The 27208-nt window shown below is 46.2% G+C and overlaps 1 protein-coding gene across 2 annotated transcripts in view; it reads left to right on the forward strand.

Annotated features, from left to right (window-relative positions):
* UBTF (upstream binding transcription factor) overlaps nt 1-14818 on the forward strand; it is a 324947-nt gene extending 310129 nt beyond the window's left edge. For both annotated transcript variants that reach the window (XM_070944829.1, XM_070944830.1), the window contains 2 exons: nt 154-273; nt 14695-14818. In XM_070944829.1, the coding sequence (XP_070800930.1) occupies nt 154-273; nt 14695-14805 (231 nt within the window). In that variant the 3' untranslated portion in view covers nt 14806-14818. The remainder of the gene's footprint in view (nt 1-153; nt 274-14694) is intronic.
* The last annotated feature ends 12390 nt before the right edge of the window (nt 14819-27208 follow it).

Genomic DNA, 27208 nt, shown 5'->3' on the forward strand with positions numbered 1-27208 from the left:
TGATTGTAAATCAAGGACTACATGTAAGGCATTATTTTGTAGAATTGGTAATATTTTTGGCTGCTTTAGATTTAATTCATTGTAGTCCTCATGAGTACCTGCCATTCGGCTGATAACATGTTTATTTTTTAATCTACTTCTCTATATTCACAGGACTCTGAGGAAGTCGATGATGATGAAGAGGAAGATGAGGAAGACAATGGTGACTCCACTGAAGAGGGAGAAGACTCTTCAGATTCTAGTAGTGAAGAGGAGAGTGAAGATGGGGAAGAGGTAAGACTCTGTTTATCCCCAAGAGCTTTAGACAATCTGGGCTCGGGTGGGATCCTACCAGTTTAACAACCTTTTCGCTAAGCAATTCAAAATCAGTAATTTTGAATCCTTCACTTGGGGACCTGGTTCTTTGCACCTGACACTAATTTAACAAAGAGGTGATTTTTCTCGTAACCTCTTTAAGACCTTTCCCACATAGTGGTCATGCAGTTTCTCGACTTCGGTGTAGATTAGGATGTCAGCCAGAGAAATCACCACAAATTTGTCAATTATTTTGGGAAAAAATGGTTCATAAATGACATCATGGTGTATTTGAATTTGCCATACCTGGTGTTGAATGCTGTCAAAAATTCATGTCCCTCATTGACTGTGATAAGGTTACATGTATTTCAGAGGTCCAGTTTGGTAAATATGTATACACATTGCAATCTATCCAATAAGTCAGATATGAGTAGTAGTGGATAATGGTCTCTCACTGTAATGGCATGAAGGACTTTGTAGTTGTGGACAGTTCTCATTGGGACCTCAACACTTGGGTTTGAAAAACGTGGGTCTTGCTTCTTAGTGTCATGGCCCTGTCGGATCCCAGTTTGGAGGAGGAGGAGGAGTTGGAACCGGGACCATCCGACGGGGATGGCATGTCTCCCCTGGAATGTCTGGAGAGTCTAAGGGCTGAGGACAATGCTGTCCCAGGCCCCTTACAGCATTGGGGGAGGTGGTCATCCGGACAGGGAGCTGCCTGCCCTCACAAACACGAGGATCGTCTGCAGACAGGCAGTGGTGATGAGAGGCAGTAGATCCCCTCTGATAAGGAACAGCTGCCTTCCCCACTCAATCCAAGGGCACAGGGAGTGGAGCGGAGGCAAGCTCAAATGAGGTCTGTGAGGCTGCTGGCGAGGAGGCCGCTCCGCCCCTCCTCACAAGGAACACCTGGCTTGAGCTGATTTAATCAGAGGCCAGGGAAGGGTGTCTTCATCGGGAACAATTGTTTTGCTTCGGCATGCACTTCCTCGGCCTTTGCAAACTGCTTCGGATTGTGTTTCTTCCCTGTGGGCTCTGACCTTACTTGTGGGCTATGGACCTTGCATCTTGTTTATGACTGATGGATCTTGCCTTGTAGACTTTGCACCTTTTTTTTGGACTAACAATTTCCTCCTTGCCTTGTGAATCAGCTCTGGTGACTATTGGCTTTAGTTTGTGGGACTGTGGGTGGCTGCCTCTGGGAAAGTTTGGGGTGGAGCTTTACCAGCCGTTGTAGGGCCACTTATTGTGGGATAGCAGAGCAATAAAGGACTTTATTGAAGCCTGCATCTGCCTAGGCGACCTGGGTCATAACACTTAGGGACAAAGTACGTAGGTGCTGAAGTTAGTGACTTTGACGGTCTGATAATTCCTTTTTGTAGATTAGAATCCAAATACTGCTTCAAAATTGACAGCTCTTTTGCTGATGGGATTTGGCCTCTTAGCAGGGATTTTAGCCCCTGGGACCAAATCAATCTCAGTCGCAGTCTATGCGGGGGAAGGACTGATGCCTCCTCCTCCCCAAAAGTGTCTGGAAAGACTGTCTCTCTCCCTCTTTGGGGCTTTTAGCTGTTTGCTGCAAAAGAGTCGTTACTAGCATGCAGTGGTGCTGGCAAGTCAGCATGGGGAATGACAAGAGTTCCTCTTTCATAGTCTGTTGCAGAGTTGTGAAGCTTCAGCCATGCTGACCCCAAGTCAATTGGGACTTGCAGGTTGTGTGTCACGTAAAGAGTTAAAAGTTCTGTATGCTGTCCTATTGTTAGTTTCAGTGATAGTCTGCTCTTAAGGGCTGACTGTCTATTGTTTCCACCTGCACGGGAGTAACAGGGTTTACTGTATCTATGGAGAGTCTCCGTCACCCAGGTCATGGTTGTCCCAAAGGTGCTTTTTCAAGAGTCAACTGGACTTACTTGTTTTTCTTTGAAGACATTTCGCTTCTCATCCAAGAAGCTTCTTCAGCTCTGACTGGATGCTGGAGAATGGAAGGATTTATATTCCTTGCAGACAGCTGGTCATTTGAATTCTTTTAGAGAGTCGTTGAGGCCCTGGATGACTGAGAATCTCCATAGACATTTAGCTATGCACTTTGGGATGAACACCCTTCGAATGGTGTGGGAGTATGAACGGATTTCCAAAAAAATTGTAGACTACAGGAACCATTTGCACTTCAGTTTGAGTATAGGTTCACAGATGGAACCAGAAAAGTGGTGATTTCACAGTCTGCTAGTTTTGCAGAACAAAATAATTGGAATAGGTTGCATGCTAATACTGAGGTGTTAATGCCAACGCATAGCATGAGGAGAAGTTATGCAAAGTCCGATGAAGGAGAGACAGGAAAACAGGTCAGGAACAGATATAGAAGAGGATAGACCTGCGTTAAAAAGAGAAGGCACAGGAACACATCAGAAGCAGGAGTAAGCATGTAGACATCAAATATTGTATTGTTAGGGAGGCTGTAAAGGATAAAATGATAAGATTACAGCAATGTTCCACTGACCATAATATAGCCGATATATTAATGAAGCCTGTAAATGTAGACAAACATCAGGAATATGTGAAAGCATTTGGATTAACTGCTGTTCAGCTTTAAATGGGAGGCATGTCAGGGTAATGATGATTTAATAGCTGACCAGCTGCTGTAATGCTGTAATACTGTAATGATGATGCAATGGTAGGAATGTGTCAGTAGGGTTATTTGACTGTTACCACTTTTAAGAGTCTGTATTATAAGAGAAGCCCTGTTGGGGCGTATCTCTCTCTCGGTGTGTTCTTTCCTGCTGTAGCTACTGATTGATTGTTTGACCTTTGCCTAGTATGCGTATGTATATTCTTTTGTAGAGATAAACCACTATTTATTATTACAAACCTCTGTTTGATGTTATTGCTCCTGGGTTGTCTCACATAGTCACACTGTGCACACTCTGACAAAAGCCATGGAAAATGGGGTGGGGAGGAGTAAGTGGAATCTGGGATGCTAGCAAAGCAGGCACAGTCTGTGGAGAGGGCCAAACGGAGCCTCGGAGGGCCGGATTTGGCCCGCGGAGGCTCCATTTCGGCCTGTAACAGGCCAGGTGAGGCCTGGCAGAGTGCTGCAGGAGGCCGTCCAGGCCAAAAATGGGCCGCAGGGGGGCCGCACACAGCCCCCTTGCACCCCGTTCTCGCTAGCAGAGGCACCGTGGGCCAGATCTAAGCACCCCACGAGCCGGATCCAGCCTGCAGGCCTTGAGTTTCACACCCCTACTCTAAAAGAATATAAATGACCAGCTGTCTGCAAAGAAAAGAATTGAATTGAATTGAATTGAATTCTTTATTGGCCAAGTGTGATTGGACACAGAAGGAATTTGTCTTGGTGCATATGCTCTCAGTGTACATAAAAGAAAAGATACATTCGTCAAGAATCATAAGGTACAACACTTAATGATAGTCATAGGCAGGGGTGAAATCTAAATTTTTTTGCTACCGGTTCTGTGGGCGTGGCTTAATTAGTGGGCGTGGCTTGGTGGTAAGGTGACTGGGTGGGCGTGGCCAAGTCAATGTCACTTCTTTGCCCTTTTTTAACTTACAAAACACAACACAACACAACTGGCTCACCCACAATGTAAAAGCAGCTGTGCTAGACCCAAAATGGCCCCTGCAACAAGCAGGAACCTCACACAGCCACAAAAAGCCCAAAAAAAACAACTTTCACACTTTACACACACAAAATTCCACATACAGCTTTGTGAGATTTTGTGTGTTTGTGTAGTTAGAGTGAAACACTACAGAAACACACTAAATCTCAGAAAGCTGCACAAATATTATTTTATTTTAATTTATTTTTATTTTTATATAAAAGCAGCTAAATTTAAAACTTCCTAAACTTTAAATGGCTAGGTCTAAAAAAAGAACAACTATAAAAACCCCCAATTAACTATTTTTTTTAAAGCTCCCAAAGGGGAAAAAAACTTACCCAATAGAACAGGGGTCTCCAACCTTGGCAACTTTAAGACTTGTGGACTTCAACTCCCAGAATTCCTCAGCCAGCTTTGCTGGGAGTTGAAGTCCACAAGTCTTAAAGTTGCCAAGGTTGGAGACCCCTGCAATAAGAAGGTACAAGGCAGGCAGGAAGGCAGGCAGGCAGATAGAGCTGCTCACCGATGAGCTTGATTGCAGGCAGGGAGATTCAGTTGCTTGCTGATGCAATGGATTACAGCAAGCGAAGCAAGGCAGGCGTTGCGACCAGCAGCTAAAGTAAGCAAGCTGGAGGCTGGGGGTGGGGGGGGGGAGAGGGATTTTTGCTAGTTAGCAGGCAACTCAGCTGGTATCGTCAGAGCTTGGATCGTCAGAGCCATTTAAAAGAAAAAACTTTTTTCTTTTAAATGGGTCTGACGATCCAAGCTGAGTTGTCTGATTAGCAGGCAACTCAGCTGGGATCATCAGAGCTTGGCTCGTCAGAGCCATTTAAAGGAAAAAAAAGGTTCTGATGATCGCGCGGCTCAGCTGGGCATAGGGGGCGGGGGCAGGGATTTTTGCTACTGGTTCTCCAAACTGCCCGCTGCCATCGCTACCTACTCGCCCGAGCCGGTCCGGACCGGGAGCATTTCACCCCTGGTCATAGGGTACAAATAGGCAATCAAATCATATTAGGAAACAGTCAATATAAATCGTAAGGATACCAGCAACAAGGTTACAGTCATACAGTCATAAGTGGGAGGAAATGGGTGATAGGAACGATGACAAGATTAATAGTAGTGCAGACTTAGTAAATAGTTTGACCGTGTTGAGGGAATTATTTGTTTAGCAGAGTGATGGCATTCGGGAAAAAACTGTTCTTGTGTCTAGTTGTTCTGGTGTGCGGTGCTCTATAACGTTGTTTTCAGGGTAGGAGTTGAAACAGTTTATGTCCAGGATGCGAGGGGTCTGTAAATATTTTCATAGCCTTCCATTCCCCACCATCCAGCCGGAGCTGAAGAAGCTTCATGGATGACAAGTGAAATGTCTTCAAAGAAAAATCAGAAAGTCCAGTTGCCTCTTGAAAAAGCACCTTTGGGATAGGGTTTACTGTAGGGATTTGGAATGCTTTGACATTTGCTAACTCTTTTTTATTATTATTAGTTTATAATATAAAATACAAAAGAAAATAGTGGGAAATTAAGGAAGGGAGAAAGGGAAGAGAAAAGTGTAGGGGAAAGGGAAAAAAGAAAGAAAAGGCGTTGACTTCCAGAATAAGTTAATAGCATCAAACCTCAACTTCTTACTTTTACATAATAATATAAACTAGCCAAATATAACAAACCCAATTGGCAAAACCCAAAATCAAAGTTTCATTTTTTTCCACCTCAAGAACAAAGTCCAGAAGTGGTTTCCAAGTAGAAACAAAAGTAATTGTGTTTTTTTTCTTTAATCAAAGCAGTCAATTTAGCCATCTCTGCTAACTCCATCAACATTTGCAGCATTAATCCATTGTGGGAATTAAAGTGTCCTTCCATTTTTGTACATAAAGTAATCTTGCTGCCGTCAACATGCATAACATCAAAGTTCCAAAAAATTTTCCAAGTCTTTTTCCATTAAACCCAAAATAAAAGTTTCTAGTTTTATCTTTATACTCACATTGAGAATCTTCTGTATTAAGATGTGAATCCTACTCCAATATTTCTTTGCTTTGTCACATGTCCACCATAAATGATAAAAGGTCCCTTCTTTACATTTGCATTTCCAACATGCATTTGAAATACCTTTATACATTCTTGACAACTTATCTGGTGTTAAATACCAATAATACATCATCTTATAAAAGTTTTCTTTTAAATTATAATTTAGTGTACATTTCGGACCTTTCGTCCCCATGTTCTCCCATTGTTCAAGCTTTGCATTATATCCAAAGTTCCTTGCCCACTGAATCATGCAATGCTTTACATACTCATTCTCCAAATTCAAAGTCAATAACAATTTATAGACCTTAGCAATAATACATTCATTCCAACACACAGTAGGATTTCCAATTCATTTTTCACAAAGTCAAACCCATAACTCTTTTTGTCTGATTTAAATCTTTCTTTCAATTGTAAATATGTAAACCAATGGCAGACACGTCTTTCTGATTCTAACTCCTTTAGATTTGAGGATAGGATCACCTAAATTAAGAGATATTATTTGACCATAAGTCCACCAGTCTAGCTTCACCACCATTTCTTTTCTAAAAACAGCTTCCTGGGTGGGACAACCAAAGAGGCATCTTCACAAAGAATCTTGTTTTATATTTATTCCAAACTCTTAGGATGGCACGTCTAACAAAATGGTTATTAAAATCAACATTTACTTTAACCTTGTCATACCATAAATAGCCGTGCTTCCAAATCTTAATTCATGTCCCTCTACATCAAGTAACCTCTTATTCTGGAGATTCACCCACTCTTTTAGCCACACCAAACAGCAAGCATCGAAATACAATTTCAAATCTGGACTTCCGCTGGCACCGCCGACGTTGCTGGACGCTCTTTCTTGGAGCGCCAGCCCTGTGATCTTGTTAGCTGTTCTGACAGCGCAAATCAGCTGTCCGACGGCTGGAAAACCTTTCCCTCGGGAGAAGAGGGAAAGGAGAGCAATCGGATGGGGGTAGAGCTCCCCGAAAGCCCCTGAAATAGCTTTGGGGGCTAGGAGGGTGAGAGCTCCCCAGGAAATCCGGTGAATATCCGAGATCCAGGGTGCTTCTGCTTTAAGCAGAAAAAAACGTTGCGACCGTCTCTGCAATCTTTATTGAGATTTAAGGTGTTTATCGATGCAGACGGAGTGAAGACAGGAGAGCAGACAATTGCAAGTAACAAGCCCTTAATTCCATGCTTAAATTGTTACTTTTGGAAGTTGATTGAAGGAAGGAAGAAAATGGCGCTTGTGCTTAATAGGGCGTGAAAGTGAAACTTAACTCTCGTTAAAGCTGTTAACATCCAGCATTGTTCAAGGTGGTTGGAGAAAAAGAAAAAGAGAAATGGCTGGCTTTATTGAAAGTCTTGAAGGTTCACTATTACAAACATCATTAAAGACACAAATACTGATTGGGGATCTCTTTAAAGAAATATTAGAATCATTTACCTCTGTGATAGCGGAGAGAATTGAAGGACTTTTTAAAAAGGATTTAATTCAAGTTCGAAACAAAGAGTCAAGCGAAGATATTGTATCGGAATTTCAGTTGCTAAATAACAGTGAATTGTTGAATGAAGAGGTGAAAGAAATTCAGTTTAATGTGCCTCCGGGAAATGGAATGGATGTTTTTCAAATCAAGAAGGAAAGGCTGAGAGGCTTGAAGGAGTGTAATCAGGAAATACTGAGTGAGATTTCCCCAAAGGCTTTGTTACAGTCAATTGGAAAATTGTCAGGAGGTGTTGGGATTCCTAATATAAGAAAGAAGATTCGAAGTGGAACTTTACAATTTCTTTACAAAAATGGATTCTTAATCGCAGTTAAGGAGATGTGTTCACTGAGAGGAACTACTTTGCAAAGAGAACAAGATGAAGGTGGAGGAATAAGACTGAAAAAGAAAGTTCGCAAAAAAGTTAGGAAAAAATGGAGATGGAAAAATTACAATCTTTTTGTTGGGGGAGGATTGTAATAGTGAAAATGAATGATTATACCTGCATTTAGGGATATGATTTGTTTTGAAAAGTTATATTAAATAATGTTATGTTTGTATTGTTATGGATTACTGACCAAACCTTTACCATTGTCTTGAAGTATATTAATACTAAAGTTATATGTCAAGGAATGTTTTGCTGAAGAATCTATATAAGCTTATGGGTTAAAAATGGTGCAAGGGTTGAGGGAAGGTTTTTATAATATTTTTTATAGACTTTAAATAGTGAAGATGTTATTTGATTATACATAATGGATTTGTAGAGAACAAGATGAATAAGTTTGTATAAAGTTATTAAGCAAGGAATGTTTCCAGGCAGAATTAATATAAGTTTGTGGGGCAAAAAGTAAAAATAAGGTTTTTTACAATATATTTTATTTGAGATTGGTTAAAATATTTTGCTAATGTGTTAATATATGTAAGGGTTGGAGATGTGATAGTTAATTGTAACTGGGTTCTGATTGTGTAATCCTGGAAAAAGAAGACTTGCTTATTATTGAAGAACGGATAAGAAAGAAGTTGGATCGATTACTTTTAAATAATAATTGGTTTAAATAGTTATATTTAGATATGAACAAGGGGAGTTAAAGGTTTTATATATATATATATATATATATTTGTTAGATGCTATATCCTGTATTTCCTCTGGGAAGTCCAGGGGGGGAGGGTTGGGGGAGGAGGGGGGAGGAGGGAAGGGAAAATATGTGTAAAGAATCTGGAGAGGTTCTTGGAGTTTACGTAACTGTTTTTTTTTTTTTAAAGAGGTTGTTAATTTGCAAATGTGATTGTACAATTCATATATGGAAAGATGGTAAACAGTTTATGTTTTTCTTGTAAAAATGTTTTTTGTCTTGTAAAACTCTTTAATAATAAAAAAAAAAGAAATACAATTTCAAATCTTGTAAACCCAGACCTCCTCTTTCCTTAGCGTCTTGCAGTAGTTTCCATCTGTCATTGTTTAAATGGAGTATCAATTGCAACTATTGGTAACGTCTGAAACAAAAAAAAGCATCTTTAGTAAAACATTCATCTTAATTACAGAAATTCTATCCAAGAATGATAATTACAGTTTATCCCATCTTAGTAAATCCTTTTTGATATCATTCCAAAGAGGCACATAGTTATTTTGAAACAGTTTTGTGTTTGTATTTGCCAATATAACCCCCAAGTATTTCACCTTTTTCTCAACCGAATCGGCACGCCCACATAACACCCCTCCTGCGCGAGCTGCACTGGCTCCCGGTGGTCTTCCGGGTGTGATTCAAGGTGTTGGTCACCACCTTTAAAGCGCTCCATGGCTTAGGACCGGGATATATATGAGACCGCCTTCTGCCATCAACAACCTCCCACCGGCCAATACGCTCCCACAGAGAGGGGCTCCTCAGGGTGCCGTCAGCCAAACAATGTCAACTGGCGACACCCAGGGGGAGAGCCTTCTCTGTGGGGGTACCAGCCCTCTGGAATGGGCTGCCCCTAGAGCTCCATCTTAGCCCTGACCTGCGTACTTTTCGCTGCACCCTTAAGACCCTCCTGTTCCAGCAAGCTGGATTGGCCTAATATGAATTTTATTATGGGTGTATGTGTGTTTTAAATCTGCGGGCCAATTTTATATATTGATTTTAATTTGGTTTTAAATTTTATAAATCTATGTGTTTTAATATGGCTGTACACCGCCCTGAGTCCTTCAGGAGAAGGGCGGTATAGAAATCTAATAAACCTGAAACTTGAACTTGAACTTGAATATGTCACAGTCCTGAGAGGTCATATTCTTAATAAGCATTGTTGTTTTCTGTTTATTTTAAAACCCGATAAAACTCCAAAATCATTGAATTTTCTCATCAAATTTTCTATATTATTTTTTGGGTCTTGCAAAAAGATAACTAGGTCATCAACAAATGCCCTCAATTTATAGACTTCCTTTTTGATATTTACAATGCATTCAGAAAGTATTCAGACCCCCCCTTCACTTTTGTCAATTTTGTTATGCTGCAGCCTGATTCTACAGTTGTTGAAATTCATTTTTTTTCTCATTAAACTACTCAGTATCCCATAATGACAAAGTGAAAACAGAATTTTAGAAATGTCTGCAAATTTGTTAAAAAGAAGAAACTGAACTATCACATTGGCATAAGTATTCAGACCCTTTGCAACAACACTTGAAATTTAGCTCAGGTGCCTCCCAGTCCTCTTGAGTGTTGCAGACATGTTTCTACACCTTGATTGGAGTCAATCTGCGGTAAATTAAAATGATTGGTCATGATTTGGAAAGGCACAAACCTCTATAGAAGGCCTCACAGCTGACAATGAATAGCGTAGCAGAGCAAAAGCCATGAGTTAAAAGGATTATTGCAGGGCACAAATCTGGGGAAGGCTACAATACAATTTTTCTGCTGCACTGAAGGTTCCTAAGAGCACAGTGGCCTCCATAATTCTTAAATGGAAGAAGTTTGGCACAACTAGAACTTCCAAGAGCTGGTCCCCTGGTCAAACTGATCAGTCGGGGGGGAAGGGCCTTAGTAAGAGAGGTGACCAAGAACCCGATGGTCGCTCTGACTGAGCTCCAGAGATCCTGTGTGGAGATGGGACAGAGTTCCAGAAGGACAACCATCACTGCAGCCCTCCACCGATCTGGGCTTTATGGCAGAGTGGCTAGACAGAAGCCTCTCCTCAGTGCAAAACACATGAAATTCTGCTTGGAGTTTGCAAAAGCACCTGAAAGACTCTCAGACAGCGAGGAACAAGATTCTCTGGACTGATGAAACCAAGATTGAACTATTTGGCCTCAATTCTAAACATTATGTCTAGAGGAAACCAGGCACCACTCATCAACTGCCCAATATCATCCCAACAGTGAAGCATAGTGGTGGTAGCATCATGCTGTGGGGGTGTTTTTCAGCAGCAGGGACTGGGAGACTGGTCTGGGTTGAGGGAAAGCTGAATGGAGCAAAGTACAGGGATATCCTCAAAGAAAATCTGTTCCACAGCACTCAGGACCTCAGACTAGGCCAAAGGTTCACTTTCCAACATGACAATGATCCTAAGCACAGAGCCAAGACAACACAGGAGTGGCTTAGGGACAACTCTGTGAATGTCCTAAAGTGGCCCAGTCAGAGCCCGACTTGAACCCTATTGAACATCTCTGGAGGGACCTGAAAATGGCTTGACATTCTGCACCTGTTGAACTAGTTGAAGCATCATCACTGCCAGGGTTCTGACCTCGATCTCTATTCCGTCTTGACGCTGTAAAACAGCATCCACCGCATCTTGCCCCACTGCTGCTCCTGTTTGAGGATCTGTGGCCATCCTGGTAACCTTCCCTTGTTCCCAGGCATAAAAGATGTGAGTCTGGGGAGATTATTGTCAATTATTGTCAAGGCTATTGCTGAGCACATTGTAAGCCGCCCTGAGTCTCCGGAGAAGGGCGGTATATAAATCAAATTAAAATAAAAATAAAATAAATAAATGTGAGAAGAGCCAGACCCACACTTGTACAGTTCAAACTAGCTACTTTATTATTCCCTGCCTATGATAGCAATAGCATGTAAACTTTTATACTGCTTCACAGTGCTTTACAGCCCTCTCTAAGCAGTTTACCGAGTTGGCATATTACCCCCAACAATCTGGGTCCTCATTTTACCGACCTTGGAAGGATGGAAGGCTGAGTCAACCTTGAGTCTGGTGAGATTTCAACTGCCAAATTGCAGTCAGTCAGAAGTAGCCTGCAGTACTGCATTCTAACCACTGCACCACCGCAGCTCATACAGGAATCTTCCCCAGCCTGGCAGCTTTTGCTTGGGAAAGACTAAGTAAGGTTCAACGGCATTGGGGGGGGGGGGGGTGTCAGACCTTGCCCTCTTGTGTTTATGTAGCGAATCCAGGCTAATTCCCTGCTTGAGCCCTCATTCCAACTCCAACATTCTCTCTCTTATGATGAAGCTGATAAAACGGTCACTGCACACCTTTTATGCAAACTGTGTATAAGAATGGGAGGTTTTAGTGACAGTGATTCTTTACTCAGTTCAACATTGCCCATTAATCAGTGGGCCCCATAACAAATTGTTATCAGAATAACAATGATAGAGCTGTATGAACCAAAGCACTTCATACCATGGATTTGTGGTAATGTTTGTATATTTTTAAATATGGGTGCTTGTGAGCATGTAGGAGAAGGCTTTTCCCTGTTTACTGAGCAGCAATAGCTGATCTACTCATCTAAAATTAGATAACCTCACAGGAGCCAGATGTTAGGACATCTGCATTGATTTATGTATTCACTGAAAAATGAACAGCTGTATTCTGCCAACTGTAAAATTACAAAAATTGAGCAAGTTTCTTAATTGAAACAATGAGGTTATATTTTTTATGAGTGGAAGAGAGATGACATGCACAGGATCACCAAATGGAAGATTTTAATTGTTCTTCCCCATCCTCGAGCAATCAAGATTGCTACGCCCATACTAATAATAGCAGAGAAACAGTTTAAATTCATCCTGGAGTCACAGTGGTGGCAAGCCCTCAGGATCTAAGACGGGGTGGGCAAATAAATTTCCCAAGGGGCCACATGAGAAACTGGGTCTGTTGTGGAGGATGGCTCCTTCCTCCCCCGCCATCTCCACCAATGCCCTGTCCCTACCGACGGCGATGCTGCAGGCTGAACAGGGACAGCTGAAGGGCCAGATGTGGCCCATGGGCCGTAAAATGTCCAGGTCTGATCTTATTATTTATTATTATTTATTTATTTGATTTCTATACCACCCTACTCCCGAAGGACTCAGGGCGGTGCACAGCCAAACGATAAAATAAAAAAAAAAATACATACATACAAAATTTAAAAAGTAGAATTAAAATCAAATTAAATAGTTTTGGCCCAGACAAATTAAAACCCCAATCAATTTAAAACCAATTTTAAAATTTGAATATATAAAATACTAAAAGATATTAAAAATTAAAAATCTTTTATAAAAGAGGGAGAAAATTAGGCCAGGCCCACCTGGTGAAATAATAAGGTCTTTAGAGCGCGGTGGAAGGTGCGCAGATCCGGGATCCTCCGTATCTCCGGGGGGAGCTCGTTCCAGATAGGTGCCCCCACAGAGAAGGCTCTCCCCCTGGGGGCCGCCAGTCGGCATTGTTTGGCCGACGGCACCCAGAGGAGCCCCTCTCTATGGGAGCGTACCGGCCGGTGGGAGGCTATTGGTGGTAGTAGGCGGTCCCGCAAGTACCCAGGTCCTGAGCCATGGAGCGCTTTAAAGGTGGTAACCAAAACCTTGAAGCGCACCCGGAAGACCACCGGGAGCCAGTGCAGCTCGCGCAGGAGGGGTGTTACATGGGAACGCCATGTCACTCCCATTACCACCCGTGCGGCCGCACTCTGCGCCAGTTGGAGTCTCCGGGTGCTCCTCAAGGGGAGCCCCATGTAGAGAGCGTTACAATAGTCCAGGCGGGAGGTGACGAGGGCATGAGTGACCATGTTTAAGGAGTCCCGATCCAGAAAGGGACGCAACTGGCGGATCAGGCAAACCTGATGAAAAATCCTCCCGGTCACAGCCATCAAGTGCTCTTCTAAAGACAGCCGTGAATCCAGGAGGACGCCCAAGTTGCGCGCCCTCTCCGTGGGGACCAATGATTCGCCCCCAATAGTCAGTGATGGCACCAACTGACTATATCGGGATGTCGGAAACCACAGCCACTCGGTCTTGGATGGGTTGAGCCTGAGCCTGAGCCTATTCCTCCCCATCCAGATCCGCACGGCCTCCAGGCACCGGGACATCACTTCAAGGGCATCGTTGGGGTGGTCTGGGGTGGAGATGTACAGCTGGGTGTCGTCAGCGTACTGGTGGTACTTCACCCCGAAACCACGGATGATCTCGCCCAGCGGCTTCACATAAATGTTGAACAGGAGGGGTGAGAGGACCGACCCTTGCAGCACCCCGCATATGAGGGGCCTTGGGGTTGACCTCTGCCCCCCTGTCAACACAGACTGTGACCGGTCAGAGAGAAAGGAGGAGAACCACTGCAACACAGTGCCTCCCACCCCTAACTCTTCCAACCGGTGCAGCATGATACCATGGTCGATGGTATCAAAAGCCGCTGAGAGATCTAACAGGACCAGGACAGAGGAGCACCCCCTGTCCCGAGCCCTCCAGAGATCATCTACCAACGCGACCAATGTCGTTTCCGTGCTGTACCCGGGCCTGAAGCCCGACTGGAACGGATCTAGATACGTCGTTTCATCCAGGTGCTGGGGGAGCTGTTGCACAATCACACTCTCAACAACCTTCGCCATGAAGCGAAGGTTGGAGACCGGATGATAGTTTACCAACATTGCCGGGTCCAGGGAAGGCTTCTTGAGGAGAGGCCTCACCACCGCCTCTTTCAAGGCGGCAGGAAAGTCACCCTCACCCAACGAAGCATTTATAATCCCCTGGAGCCAGCCTCGTGTCACTTCCCGGGAAGCCAGTACTAACCAGGAAAGACACAGGTCCAATAAACAAGGGGTCGTTCAGTCTAGGAGATATTTCTGGCTATGTTTTAACATCAGCAGAACAAGGACGCCCAAGTGAGGTAAGAGAATTGTAGACAGTACAGGCCTTTGTTAACCATGTTTGGGCTGCAGGTTGTCAGTCTGCAGCCTATGAACTAACAATCTTTTAAAAGAGTTAATAGATGCTGAGATTCTTAAAAATCAGGATTCTGCACTCACACTTCTCCATCTGTCACTTACAGGAAGTGGGTTTCTTGTTCTGTTTCCCACCTCCCCCCCCACTTGCTCTGTAACTTGCCTCTTCTTTTCCCAGAATGAAGAAGAGGATGATGAAGATGAGGAGGAGGAAGAGGACAATGAATCAGAAGGCAGCAGCAGTTCCTCATCCTCTTCAGGAGGCTCTTCTGATTCAGACTCCAATTGAATTGTCTTTTATCTTGCCATCTTTCTTGCTATGCTTTATTCGGTTTTGTTTTTCTGGATAATAATAACATTGCAGCTGGAGAGCTAGGATGGGGAGGAATTGGAGGGGGAAAATCACTGGTTTAATTAACGTCCTTTCTTCAGAGGCCTTTATGTGTGGCTATGGGGGAGAGTAGCAGGGGGCAGGGCACACAGTAACTGACAACCAGCAAAGGGCTGTACTTTTTTTCCCTTTTCTTTTTTGGCAGGTGATGATATGTGGGGAGAGAATTTCATTGTATAATCATACTCTGTCTCACACACACACACACACACACACACACACACACACACCCATCTCCGTTTATGACAGATTACGGGTCATTGCAAAATCCAGGCCCCTTTACCTTTCTCCCCTCCCCCCCCATCTCCATCCCTCTTCCTGTCAGGTTTCGGTGCTATCTTGAATAAACTTCATTCTCAAGCGCAGGCTGTCTAATGAAACATTTTATTTTTAAGCATAGCAGACTCCGACATTTCTGACTCAATTTGCAGCCAAACTGGCCCCTCCTTCCAACCCCCTCCTCTTCCGCTCTCCAGCCCCAACGTCCCATTGGCCATCATACAGATCCATCTCTACATCCCGGCACGTTCTTTTCACAGGAATGCCGCCCCCACCCTCGTCTCCCAGGAAACCCTATCTGTATATACAGAACTAGGTAAAAGTTCATCTCAGCAATAAATCAAGCTTCCGCTCTTTCTGCTTCAACTTGTTATGTCAGCGCTGGAAGAAAGCCTAATTTGGAACGCTGACATCCGGCCCCTCTCCCTTCACTTCTGCAACATCACCTATCCCATAGGGAAAACACAACAAGATTAGTTTCATCAGCCCCTCCCTGGCTGTGCACCCCCCCCTCCCGCCTTTCCCGGGTGGTCTGCATGGAATTTTGCTATAAGGCGATCAGCTTGGATGTTTGCGCTCTTCACCCAGGAAGCCTCTGACAATGGGTAACCCTTCCATTTAATTAAGTACTGAAGGCGCCCCCTGTGCCATCTTGAATCAAGAATCCGCTGCACTTCGTAGTGCGTTTGGCCCCCAACAACCAGGGGCCCAGGGGGTTCACGTGGCGTTGGCCTTAAAGTAGACCCCACTACAGGTTTTAGAAGGCTACTGTGAAAAACGGGGTGAATTTTCCCCAAAAGCCGTGGCAACTGCAATTGCACTGTAACGGGGTTGATTATTTTTATTATAGGAAATGGTCCTATAAATTTTGGGCCCAATTTCCTGCTCGGGAGTCTAAGTCTCAAGTACTTGGTGGAGAGGTAAACTTTCTCTCCTAGCTGAAATGGTCTTTGGGGAGTTCGGTGCTTGTCTGCTTGGTCCTTATAAGATTGAGCCGCCTTTGCCAGCGCCCTCTTAACATTTTCCCACGTTTGTCTCAACATTGCCATCCAGTCGGTCAAACTGACTGAGGAAGGGGGCTCCCTCGGGTATTCTGGCATGGGAACAAAATCCATGCCACTCACTATTTTGAACGGGGTTAGCCCCGTGCTGCTGTGGACAGCATTATTATATGCAACCTCCGCAAAAGATAGGAGGTCTGCCCAATTGGACTGCTGGTAGTCGACGTAGCATCTTAAATACTGTTCTATCATAGCGTTCAGTCTTTCTGCCCCCCCATTGGTGCTCGGGTGAAATGCTGAGCTGAGCCCTTGGGATGAACCTATGGACCGTAGAAACTCCCTCCAGAACTTTGCTGTGAACTGGACCCCTCTGTCGGAAATGATTCTCCTGGGGACTCCATGTAGGCGGTAAATGTGTTTCAGGAACAGTTTGGATAACTGACGGGCTGAAGGCAGTCCACTACAAGGAATGAAGTGTGCCTGTTTGGAGAATAAGTCTATTACAGTCCAGATCACTGTATTTCCACTGCTCCTCGGTAGGTCTACTATAAAGTCCATTGCAATCTCCTCCCATGGTCTTGTTGGCTCAGCTACTGGTTGCAACAATCCAGGCGGGCACCCTGGCCTTGTCTTCATCGTGGCACAAATGGTGCAGCTTTTTACATAACTGTCTACGTCCTTTCTCATATGTGGCCACCAGAACTGCCTCCGTACTAGGTGCAGAGTCTTTAGGAACCCGAAGTGTCCTGCTGGTTTAACATCGTGGCTCCTCTTGAGAATCAGGATGCGTAAACTCTGTGGGACATAGAGCTTTGTCCCCCTCCATGCTAGTTCATCTCTTTTTGTCAAGAGATGTTGATTGTCCCGATACCAGGGGTCTGTCAGCGTTTCATTTTTTAATTTTGCAGTTAAGTCACTTGCAAGTTGGCCTTGCTGGTCACGTCGTTGCCGTCTGGTGATCACTTGGGCCGCAGCTTGGGTGGAGGGGATGATGGCATTCACTACCTGCTCCCGCTCACTGTTGTATTGGGGCATCCGGGAGAGGGCATCAGCCAGGAAATTTCTCCCACCTGGGATGTGCTTAAGCTCGAAATTGAAACGATTGAAGTATTGTGCCCACCGCACTTGCCTGGGCGACAGTTTTCGTGGGGTTTTTAGGGCCTCTAGGTTTTTATGATCAGTCCAGACTTCAAATGGTTTCTGGCCTCCCTCTAGAAGGTGCCGCCAGGTCAACAAGGCCCACCTTACTGCAAACGCTTCCTTCTCCCACGCCGCCCATCGCCTCTCCGTATCGGTGAGTTTGCGGGAGGTGTAGGCGCAGGGTTGTAGATCCCCTTGGTTGTTCTTTTGGAGTAACACGGCTCCTACTGCCACATCACTTGCGTCTGCTTGGATGACAAAAGGCTGTTCTGGATCCGGGTGTTTTAAGACAGGTTCTTTCGCGAACAGTCCTTTTAGCGTCTCAAATGCCTGTTGGCAGGTCAGGTCCCACTGTAGGGGTTGTCCCGGGCGAGGTTTCATCGCTGGGCTTCCTGTCTTTAGGAGGTCTGTCAAAGGTTTGGCAATCTTCGCAAACGAGGGGATGAATTGTCTGTAGAAATTCGCAAAACCTAGAAAACTTTGCAGTTGTCTGCGGGTGCGAGGGGGCTGCCATTGTAGAACTGATTGGACCTTGGCTGGGTCCATCTCTATTCCGTCATTTGATACTCGGTAGCCCAGGTAGTCTAGCCGTGATTGGTGGAAATCGCATTTTGGCAGTTTGACATATAGGTTTGCCCGTAGCAGTTTTTCCAGTACTTGGCGGACGAGGGGTATATGTTTGTCTATGGTCTCCGTGTAGATAAGAATATCGTCCAGGTAGACGAGGACCCCTTTGTAAAGGTGTTCATGTAAGACTTCGTTTATTAACTGCATGAACACTGCCGGGGCTCCTTGCAATCCAAAAGGCATTACTTTAAACTGGAAACTACCCAGGGGGCAGTTGAATGCTGTTTTCCATTCATCTCCTGCCCTTATGCGTACTCGGTAATAAGCTTCTCGAAGGTCTAGTTTGGTGAAAACCTTCCCTTTAGCTAGGTGGGCTAACATGTCTTTCATGAGGGGGAGGGGGTACAAGTTGTGTACGCAAACAGCATTGATACTTCAAAAGTCGACCACCAGTCTCATGGAGCCGTCCTTTTTCTCTTTAAACATGACCGGCGCCGCTACCCTTGGTTTCACTGGCTCAATAAATCCTCTTTGTAAGTTTTTGTCTATGTAGTCCCGCATTTCCTGCATTTCTCGGGGCGTCATAGCATACATTTTTGGTTTGGGTAGTTTCGCTCCTGGGATAATCTCGATGGCACAATCGGTCTCGCGGTGGGGGGGCAGAATGTCACACTCGGCCTCGCTGAATACCCCTGCAAGGTCTTGGTACTCCCTTGGGATCTGGTTTGCGTTACAAGCAGTGGTGGGTGCGGCTGCCAATTGTTTTGCTGCACCTTCTGGGAGGGGCCCTTGTGTTGGTGGTGTTTTCTTCTGTAGTGGAGGGCTGCTTTGGGGTTTCAGCGTGGGAGGGAATTCTTCTGGTCGGGGCGGCAAGGGTTGGGGCCCCTTTGCTATTCTCAGCCTGCGGGTTCCCTCTTGCCACCAAATGATTGGGCCCCATTTGTCGAGCCATGAGAGTCCCAATATGACTGGTTCTGTCATCTTGGGGGCTATTATGAAGCGGATCGTCTCCCAGTGATCTGCGAGTTCTAGTCTCACGGGTTCAGTCAAATGTGTGGCATATGTTCCTCCCACTAAGGACCCATCAACTTGCTCGAAGCGAATTGGTTGTTTGAGCTGTTTAGCTCGGATTCCCAATTTTAGAACTGTGGGTAGGTTGATTAGGCACCGTGTGCTACCCGAGTCTATTAGGGCTTGGAAAGTCTCTTGGGCCCCTGTTTTGGGGGCTGTTAGGCGTATGGGGAAAAGAAAAGGGTGGACGGGTCCACTCACCATCGGGTCATCCTCGCCTTCGTCTTCCGTGTCATAGGGTTCGGGGAACTGATCTCTCTCATCTGGGATTCCTCTGGTTTCGGTCAGATGAGCGAAGAACTCAGGGATTTGGGGAGCTTCCTGCAGTACGTGGGTGACGCGCTTGGGCCCTCGTTCCGGCCGTGCTTTGGGTGGTGGATCGGGTCCCGGTCTAGGCGTTCCACATCTTGCTGCTATGTGGCCGCTTCCCCCACATCTGTAGCATTTCAGTGGGCTCCGTGGGGCAGTTGGTCTGTAGGAGGGCTGTGATGTTGGGGTTTCTCGTCTGTTGAGTGGCCCCTGGTCTGGTCGGCCTCTCTCCTTTCCCTCTGGTGGTTTTGACGTGTCACTCGCCCGCAGCCCTCTGTCGACTTTTATCGCTACCCGGAACCATTCAGCGAGTCGGTTTGGGATGTCACGATAGGCAGTCACTTGGGAAATTCTTTTATCTAGGCTTGTTCTAAAAAAATACACCAGCAATCGCTCTGGTAGGGGAGGCAGTGTCCCAATGACTCTCCTGAATTCACGGATATGCTCTCTGATAGGCTTCCCCCTCTGCATTAGGTTTCTGAGCTCGTCTTCCACATAGGGGTCCTCCTCCTCCTCCTCATAATGGGCTCTCAATAGTTGCAAGAACCCATCCGCATCTTGTAGCTGGGGGGCCCTGTATTTGTAGAGTGATGCTGACCACTTCTTTGCTTCTCCCTCCAGCCCTTCCCTGATAGCATTCACTAGGGCTCTGGGGAAAGGGTAGAGGTGTCCGAACCGCTCTATGTATATCTCAGCTGAATCGAGGAATTGGGCGAGGTTGTCTGGGTCACCATCGAACTTCCCTCTGAACTGGGGTGGTTCCTCCCTCTCTGCCCTCTCCTCTCTGTGCTGAGCTCTGGAGGGCCAGCCTTGGAGTTGGTAGTCCTTTGCCTCGTCTCTCATCCTGGGGTGGGGAGGTGCTGCCTTGTCTGGGCTTCGCTGCCATTCCCATCCCCAGCTCGCCCTTCCCAATTCACTTAGGGGTTTTTCTTTATCTTTTACCTTTGATTTTTCCAAGTTGGCTGGAATCACGACCGCTTCTGCTCCTCCCGTTTCTTGAAGCAGGCTTTCCTCCGAGGGCTTGGCTTCAGCCATAGTCCGTCCGACCAGATGTCTGGGAGGGAACGGGATGATTTAAACTCAGCCAGCCTGGATTTGGAGGAGAGTTTGGCTGTCTGTCAGGTTTCGGTGCTATCTTGAATAAACTTCATTCTCAAGCGCAGGCTGTCTAATGAAACATTTTATTTTTAAGCATAGCAGACTCCGACATTTCTGACTCAATTTGCAGCCAAACTGGCCCCTCCTTCCAACCCCCTCCTCTTCCGCTCTCCAGCCCCAACGTCCCATTGGCCATCATACAGATCCATCTCTACATCCCGGCACGTTCTTTTCACAGGAATGCCGCCCCCACCCTCGTCTCCCAGGAAACCCTATCTGTATATACAGAACTAGGTAAAAGTTCATCTCAGCAATAAATCAAGCTTCCGCTCTTTCTGCTTCAACTTGTTATGTCAGCGCTGGAAGAAAGCCTAATTTGGAACGCTGACACTTCCAACCCCCAGTTGTAGCCATGAGCTTGGGACTTCATACAGATTCTTTTTAACAACAACATGGCAATGAGAGACATTTTCCCCTTTTTCTCCATCAACCCCAGCAAACGGTCAAGGAGAGATGGGTTTCGAAAGAGCACAAGCTGTGGGAAGTTGTGGACTTTGCCAGTGAGCGCCATCTCTCCTGAAAATGGACAGTCTTGTATAGTCTTGATCTTTCACACTTTGACAAAACAGAGAGAGAAAAAACAAAATGGCTGCAGCTGCACATAGCTATTTCCTGTGACAAACTGAATATCCAGTGTTTCCTGCTGAAGGAAATGGGGTTTGGGGAGGGGTCATATTTTATGTGAGAGTGTTGCGAGGGTCAAGGGATAGAAGAGGGACTGAAGAACATGAATTTTTTATTATTATTTTTTTGCAAAGGGGGAATGTCTGGCATACTGTTGAAGATGGAAAGAATTTCAAGAACTCCAAGTGACTTTATTTTGCTGGAGATGGACTTTTCCGTCATTTTTCTGACCACCATTTGGGCAAAGACTGAAGTAGTCAGACCCCTTTGGGTTGATGATGTTTGTGTGTGTGTGTATTCATACACACACACACACATACATACATACATACATACATACATACATACATACATACACAATGAAGTGACCAATAATTGTACAAAAATGGGGCATTTTGTTGACTGTCTTTGGGGAGGGGTGGTTGGTTTGGGGGATCATGTGTCATTAGCAGTTTTTAAAATATATATATAAACCACATAAGACAACCATCTTCTTTTACAACAAATGATCCCTCTTTGACATTAAGTTCTTCACATGTCTCTTACCCAAAGCAGAATCCAGTAGTTTAAGATATTGAGGAAAAATGATTTCTGTAAGACTATGTATAAGATGTATGCTTTTTTCCAACAGGCCTTGAACATGTTAGGCTGAATTTTCATTCAACTCTGGACAGAAATTTATTTATTTATTTATTTATTGCGATTTATATGCCGCCTTTCTCCCTAGGGACTCAAGGAGGCTTACAAAATGACAACTTCAATACAAATCACAATACAATACAAAATTAAAATCAATAACCCAGTTAAAAAACGATTTAAAATTATACCAGTGTACCCCCAAACGGATCAGTTTAATTGGCGGAAGAGCCACGTCTTCAGCTTGCGATGGAAGGAAAGAAGGTCGGGGGCTGTCCTGAGCTCAGTGGGCAATCCATTCCAGAGGGTCGGGGCTCCCACAGAGAACGCCCTCCCCCTGGGGGTCGTCAGCCAACATTGTTTGGCCGACAGCACCCTGAGGAGGCCAACTCTGTGAGAGCGCACAGGACGATGGGAGAACGGCTGGAGATGGTCCTGCAAGTACCCCGGGCCTAAGCCATGAAGGGCTTTATAGGTGAGCACCAGCACCTTGAAACATATCCGGAGTGCCACCGGAGCCAGTGCAGCTCACACAGGAGAGGTGTTACACGGGAGTATCTAGACGCCCCCGTAACTACCTGCGCGGCTGCATTTTGGACTAGCTGAAGCCTCCGGACACATCCCGAGGGCAGCCCCATGTAGAAGGTGTTACAGTAGTCCAACCTAGAGGTAACAAGGGCGTGAGTGACCGTGGCGAGGGCATCCCGGTCTAGGAACGGGCGCAACTGGCGCACAAGATGGACCTGTGCGAAGGCCCCCCTGGTTACGGCCGTCAGATGGTCATCTAAGGACAGCCGAGAATCCAGGAGGACACCCAAGTTGCAGACCCTATCGGAGGGAACAAGGGTTTCACCTCTGATCATTAAGGATGGAACTTCCAGATCCCGGGATGCCGGCATCCACAGCCACTCAGTCTTGGAAGGGTTGAGTCTAAGCCTGTTCCTCCCCATCCAAACCCGCACCGCTTCCAGGCAGTGGGACATCACGGAAAGGGCATCCCTAGGGTGGTCAGGGGTGGAAATGTAAAGCTGGGTATCATCAGCATATTGATGATACCTCACCCCCAAACCACGGATGATCTCACCCAGCGGTTTCATATAGATGTTAAAGAGCAGAGGGGAGAGAACCGAGCCCTGAGGCACCCCACAAGTGAGAGGCCTCTGGGAGGATCCCTGACCCGCCTCCTTAGCCCACGATTCATCTGAGACCCTTGTCGCAGCCTGGGAACAGGCTGCGGTGGGGGCCCTGGTTCGAATCGCGCCTTTGCGGCCTCTGATCCGACGCAGATCCCGGGCGGCTCCTTGGTTTACTGCAGAGCTCAGGGAAATGAAGCGTTGGAAAAGACGCCTGGAGGGTGGTTGGAGATCCTCCCGATCCGAGTCCGACCGAACACAACTAAGAACCCATATTAGGTCTTATCTTGTGGCGATGGAAGTGGCGAAACGTAACTATTTCGCCACTCTCATTGCATCTGCAGAAAATCGCCCAGCAGCCCTGTTTAGAGTGACCCGCTCCCTCCTCAATCAGGGAGCGAGGGAGGACCCCTTACAGGGCCGTGCTGAGGACTTTGCACAGTTTCTGCAAGATAAAATCACTCAGATTCGGACCGGGTTGGACTCCGACTGGACAGAGTTCGTTGAGGTGACAGGGCCTAGTCTCGGTGGAGACATCTGGGTTGAGTTTGAGCCTGTTTCATTGGATGATGTGGACAGGATTATGGGTAGGCTGGGGTCCTCCACATGCTTACTGGACCCTTGTCCCTCCTGGCTAGTTTTGGCAGCCAGGGAGGTGACTGGAGACTGGATCCAGGCTGTTGTCAACGCTTCACTAAAGGAAGGGGTCTTTCCCGCTGCACTCAAAGAGGCGGTGGTTCGACCACTCCTCAAGAAGCCTAGCCTGGATCCTGACATACTTAACAACTATCGTCCAGTCTCCAACCTTCGCTTTTTAGCGAAGGTTGTTGAGTCCATGGTGGCACAGCAATTCCCTCAATTCCTGGAGGAAACTGACTACCTGGATCCTTACCAATCTGGTTTCAGGCGTGGCCACAGCACGGAAACGGCATTGGTCGCCCTAGTAAATGATCTCTGGCGGGCCAGGGATGGGGGTTGCTCCTCCATCCTGGTCCTTCTTGACCTCTCAGCGGCGTTCAATACCATCGACCATGGTATCCTGCTGCAGCGGCTCAGGGGGATAGGGTTAGGAGGCATTGTTCTACAGTGGTTCTCCTCCTATCTCTCGGGCCGTCTGCAGTCTGTTTGACTGACTGACCCAAGCTCCATCAGGAAACTTTCGGGTTCCATCAGGCGCCTGGGGCGGAACCATCTTACTGGTTCCGCACCCCTGCGACGGAGGATGGCAGAGGGAAAGTCGAGTCTAAGGAGGGAATGATCGGTCCATGACAGAGGGTCAATAGATAAAGTCCCCTCCCCACGATCATTTATCCACTGTCCAGAGAGAAAAATAAGGTCGAGTGTGTGTCCTCCAATATGAGTTGGGCCCTGTACAATCTGAGTCAGGTCCATGGCCGTCATGGAGGTCATGAACTCCCGCACCAACTCAGATGACTCACCGGCCGATGGCAGGTTGAAATCTCCCACAACCAGAAGGTTGGGGAGTTCCACCGTCAATTCGGCTAAGACATCTAGTAGTGCGGGCAGGGGTGAGGCCACGCAGCTGGGGGAGAGGTACGTGATCAACAGCCCAGACTGAACTCCATGGTCCCATTTCAAAAGGAGGGATTCACACCCGCCAACCTGAGGAACAGTGACCTCCCTAGGGCTGAGACTTTCCTTAATAACTACCGCCACTCCGCCCCTCCCCTGGAGTCATGGCTGGTGTAGTATCCGGAAACCTGGGGGACACAAATCAATGAGAGGGACACCGCCCTCCAGTCCCAGCCAGGTCTCAGTGATACAAGCCAGGTCCGCGTCCTCCTCGTCTATAAGATCTCGAACGAGGAGTGTCTTGTTCACCACGGACCTGGCATTTAAGTACACCAGTTGGAGTCCAGGGCTCCGCACTCCATTGCCGTCGGGGGAGCAGGATGAGCTGAGGGGGCAGGAGGGCGCCACCACCCGAACAAAGCGGCGGCGCCCCCCTAGCCCCCCCCTCCCGACCTCTGCGTCTCCCAACTGTCACAGGGATTGGAAGACCCTCTCTCCACTGAGCCTCTTCGTTCCCTCCTCCTCCCTCCCTCCCCCCACAACCATCCGACGGGCATAATTGCTGAACTGTAGGAGCCGCCCCCGGCTCAACCCTTACCACCCGCCTCCCGGGTCCCCTTAAAATTTGATTAAAAACATTAATTAAAAAACCCCTCAAACCACGCTTAGAAGCATGCCACCACTCGGGGTTCCAAAACCCGTCCTTGAGGTAGGCCTTCGATAAATTTGGAGGCCATGTCTGCGAGAGGGGGGCATCTCGCAGAGCGAGGAGGGTCGCCGAAGTGTAAGCCATAATGTGAGAAGTGGATGGAAAATAGCAACAGGGAAACCGAGATGGTAGACAAAAGGGATAATGATGGTAAAATAGGAATCAAGCCAGGCCGGCATAACCACCGCTCTCTCACAGCGGTGGAGAATCCAAGGCTGCAACGTATGAGTCCTGTGGAACCAGCCGCAACCACCCTCTCACGGTGGCTGGGTGGGGAACAACCACCAGCAGAGTCATAGAGCAGTTCCTAGGAACATGATGCAGCAGCAGTCCACCAGGATTCATAGATCATCAGACTGTGACTCCATCTCTGTCCAATACAACGAGACCAATGAAGGTAGTAATAGGGGTAAGAAGATAAGATGTAACACTTTACGGTGTGAGAGGAGCCAGGAGTCAGATAGCAGTTCAGAGAGGGGGAGATAACAAGAGTCCCAACAGACAACTGAGGATGAGTAAAACAAGCAGGCCGACCCAGGCAGGCAGCAGTCCGGGGGGTGGGCAACAAAAATGGGGGAGGGAGAGACCCCAGGGAAGAGCAAGATGGATAATTATCACTTCCCCTCCGGCCAACTCCCAACCCCCCAGATCTTCTTCAGGTCCACCCGCCCCGCAGTCATAGCTTGTCCTCGCTGGGCGATTACAGCCCAGATCTTCCCGGCACTCACCGCCATCGACAAGGTCGCCACAATACCCGCTGCCTTAACCTCAGCGGATTCATCGGGGGGGCTAACGATCTTACAGCAGCCATAGCGCCTGTAGCCTCCCCCGATTAGATGTAAGATTGCCGAGTGTCTGCAGCGTCTAATAGCGCCGATCCGGCCGGTAAAGCTCCAACGGCCTCAGCGCGATTGCAGGGGCCGACGCCACCCTCCCAGCGGCACCCGGCTGATGTAATCCTCTCATCGCCGTCCCTGGGTCAGAAATGTGTCAGAAAAAGGCCAATTCAGGCAGCTGGCACATGAGTTCTCTCTTCCTGCCCCAACCCCCTCTTTCTTTAGCATGGCTTTTAAATATCTGTGGAAATTCTGGAAATTAGGCTATGAATTAGGAGAAAGTAGCTAAGAGTATAAATCACAAATGGGAATCCTAGCTTGGTTTTCTAAATCAGGTGAAATTAATTATATTTTGTATCTAGGCATTACAATAAAACAAAGTTAAATGATAATAGAAGTGAAAGATTTCAATCTTGGATTTCATAGCTACATTAAGTAAAAAGAAAGGATGGAGATCAAAAAGGCTAAGATTTGGGAATAAGGTACTAAACCATCTCCAAACAGGCCAGTACGTTTGAAAACATTAACAGTTTATTGCCTTCAAAATTGGAATTAGTTTATTGTAACCTACTATTAATTGGACAAGTTAATTTTAAAAAGTTTTCTTAAAATTTTCTTAAAATTCGTAAAATGTCCTCTTTCTATTTTGTTTCATCACATTTTTTGCTTTTTTATTAGAAAAGTTCCTGTTCTAATATCGTCTCCATGTTTTTAAAGTTATAGTCAGCAACCAGTTAAATATGATTTAGAAAAGTTGTTAATTTTAAGTGGTTTAGAGATCCTGCCCAGGACTATAGGAGGTGTGATTGAACACATCCCTGGGAAGTGTTTAAACAATGAATTAGACTTAAGACATGTATTTCATCCCTTATTCCCCACCTCCATGTTGGGGCTGAAATTTTCAGTCCTGTCAACCCTAGTGACCAGAAGTAGGCCATGGGGGGGACAAATTATGTCCCTTCTCTGATAAAAGCACCATAAGCCATCCTGCAACCATTCATTCCTGATTTTTCCTTTAGTTAAAGTGGGAACTTCACAAAGGAAGGGTGTGATTGTTGCCAGACCAAGATTTCCTTGCTGCTTCCTTCTCTGGATACTGTTGGAGACTCAGGGAAAATTGTTTTGTTTCTTTTAAGAAGTGCCAGTGAATGAATCCTCCTGAAAATCATGCCTCACTACCTTTCCTGTCCAAGTATCAGTATAGACAGGGATTAGCTATTGTCACTTAGAGAATATACAGTAAATGGACTTACAATCTCTTGGCAAACAAAGTGAGCAAAGAAACTCTGTATTTGGATGTGCAAG

Source organism: Pituophis catenifer, unplaced genomic scaffold, assembly GCF_029215685.1.
Source record: "Pituophis catenifer annectens isolate HBS135680 unplaced genomic scaffold, rPitCat1.0.hap2 SCAF_5, whole genome shotgun sequence".
Lineage (NCBI taxonomy): Eukaryota > Metazoa > Chordata > Lepidosauria > Squamata > Colubridae > Pituophis > Pituophis catenifer.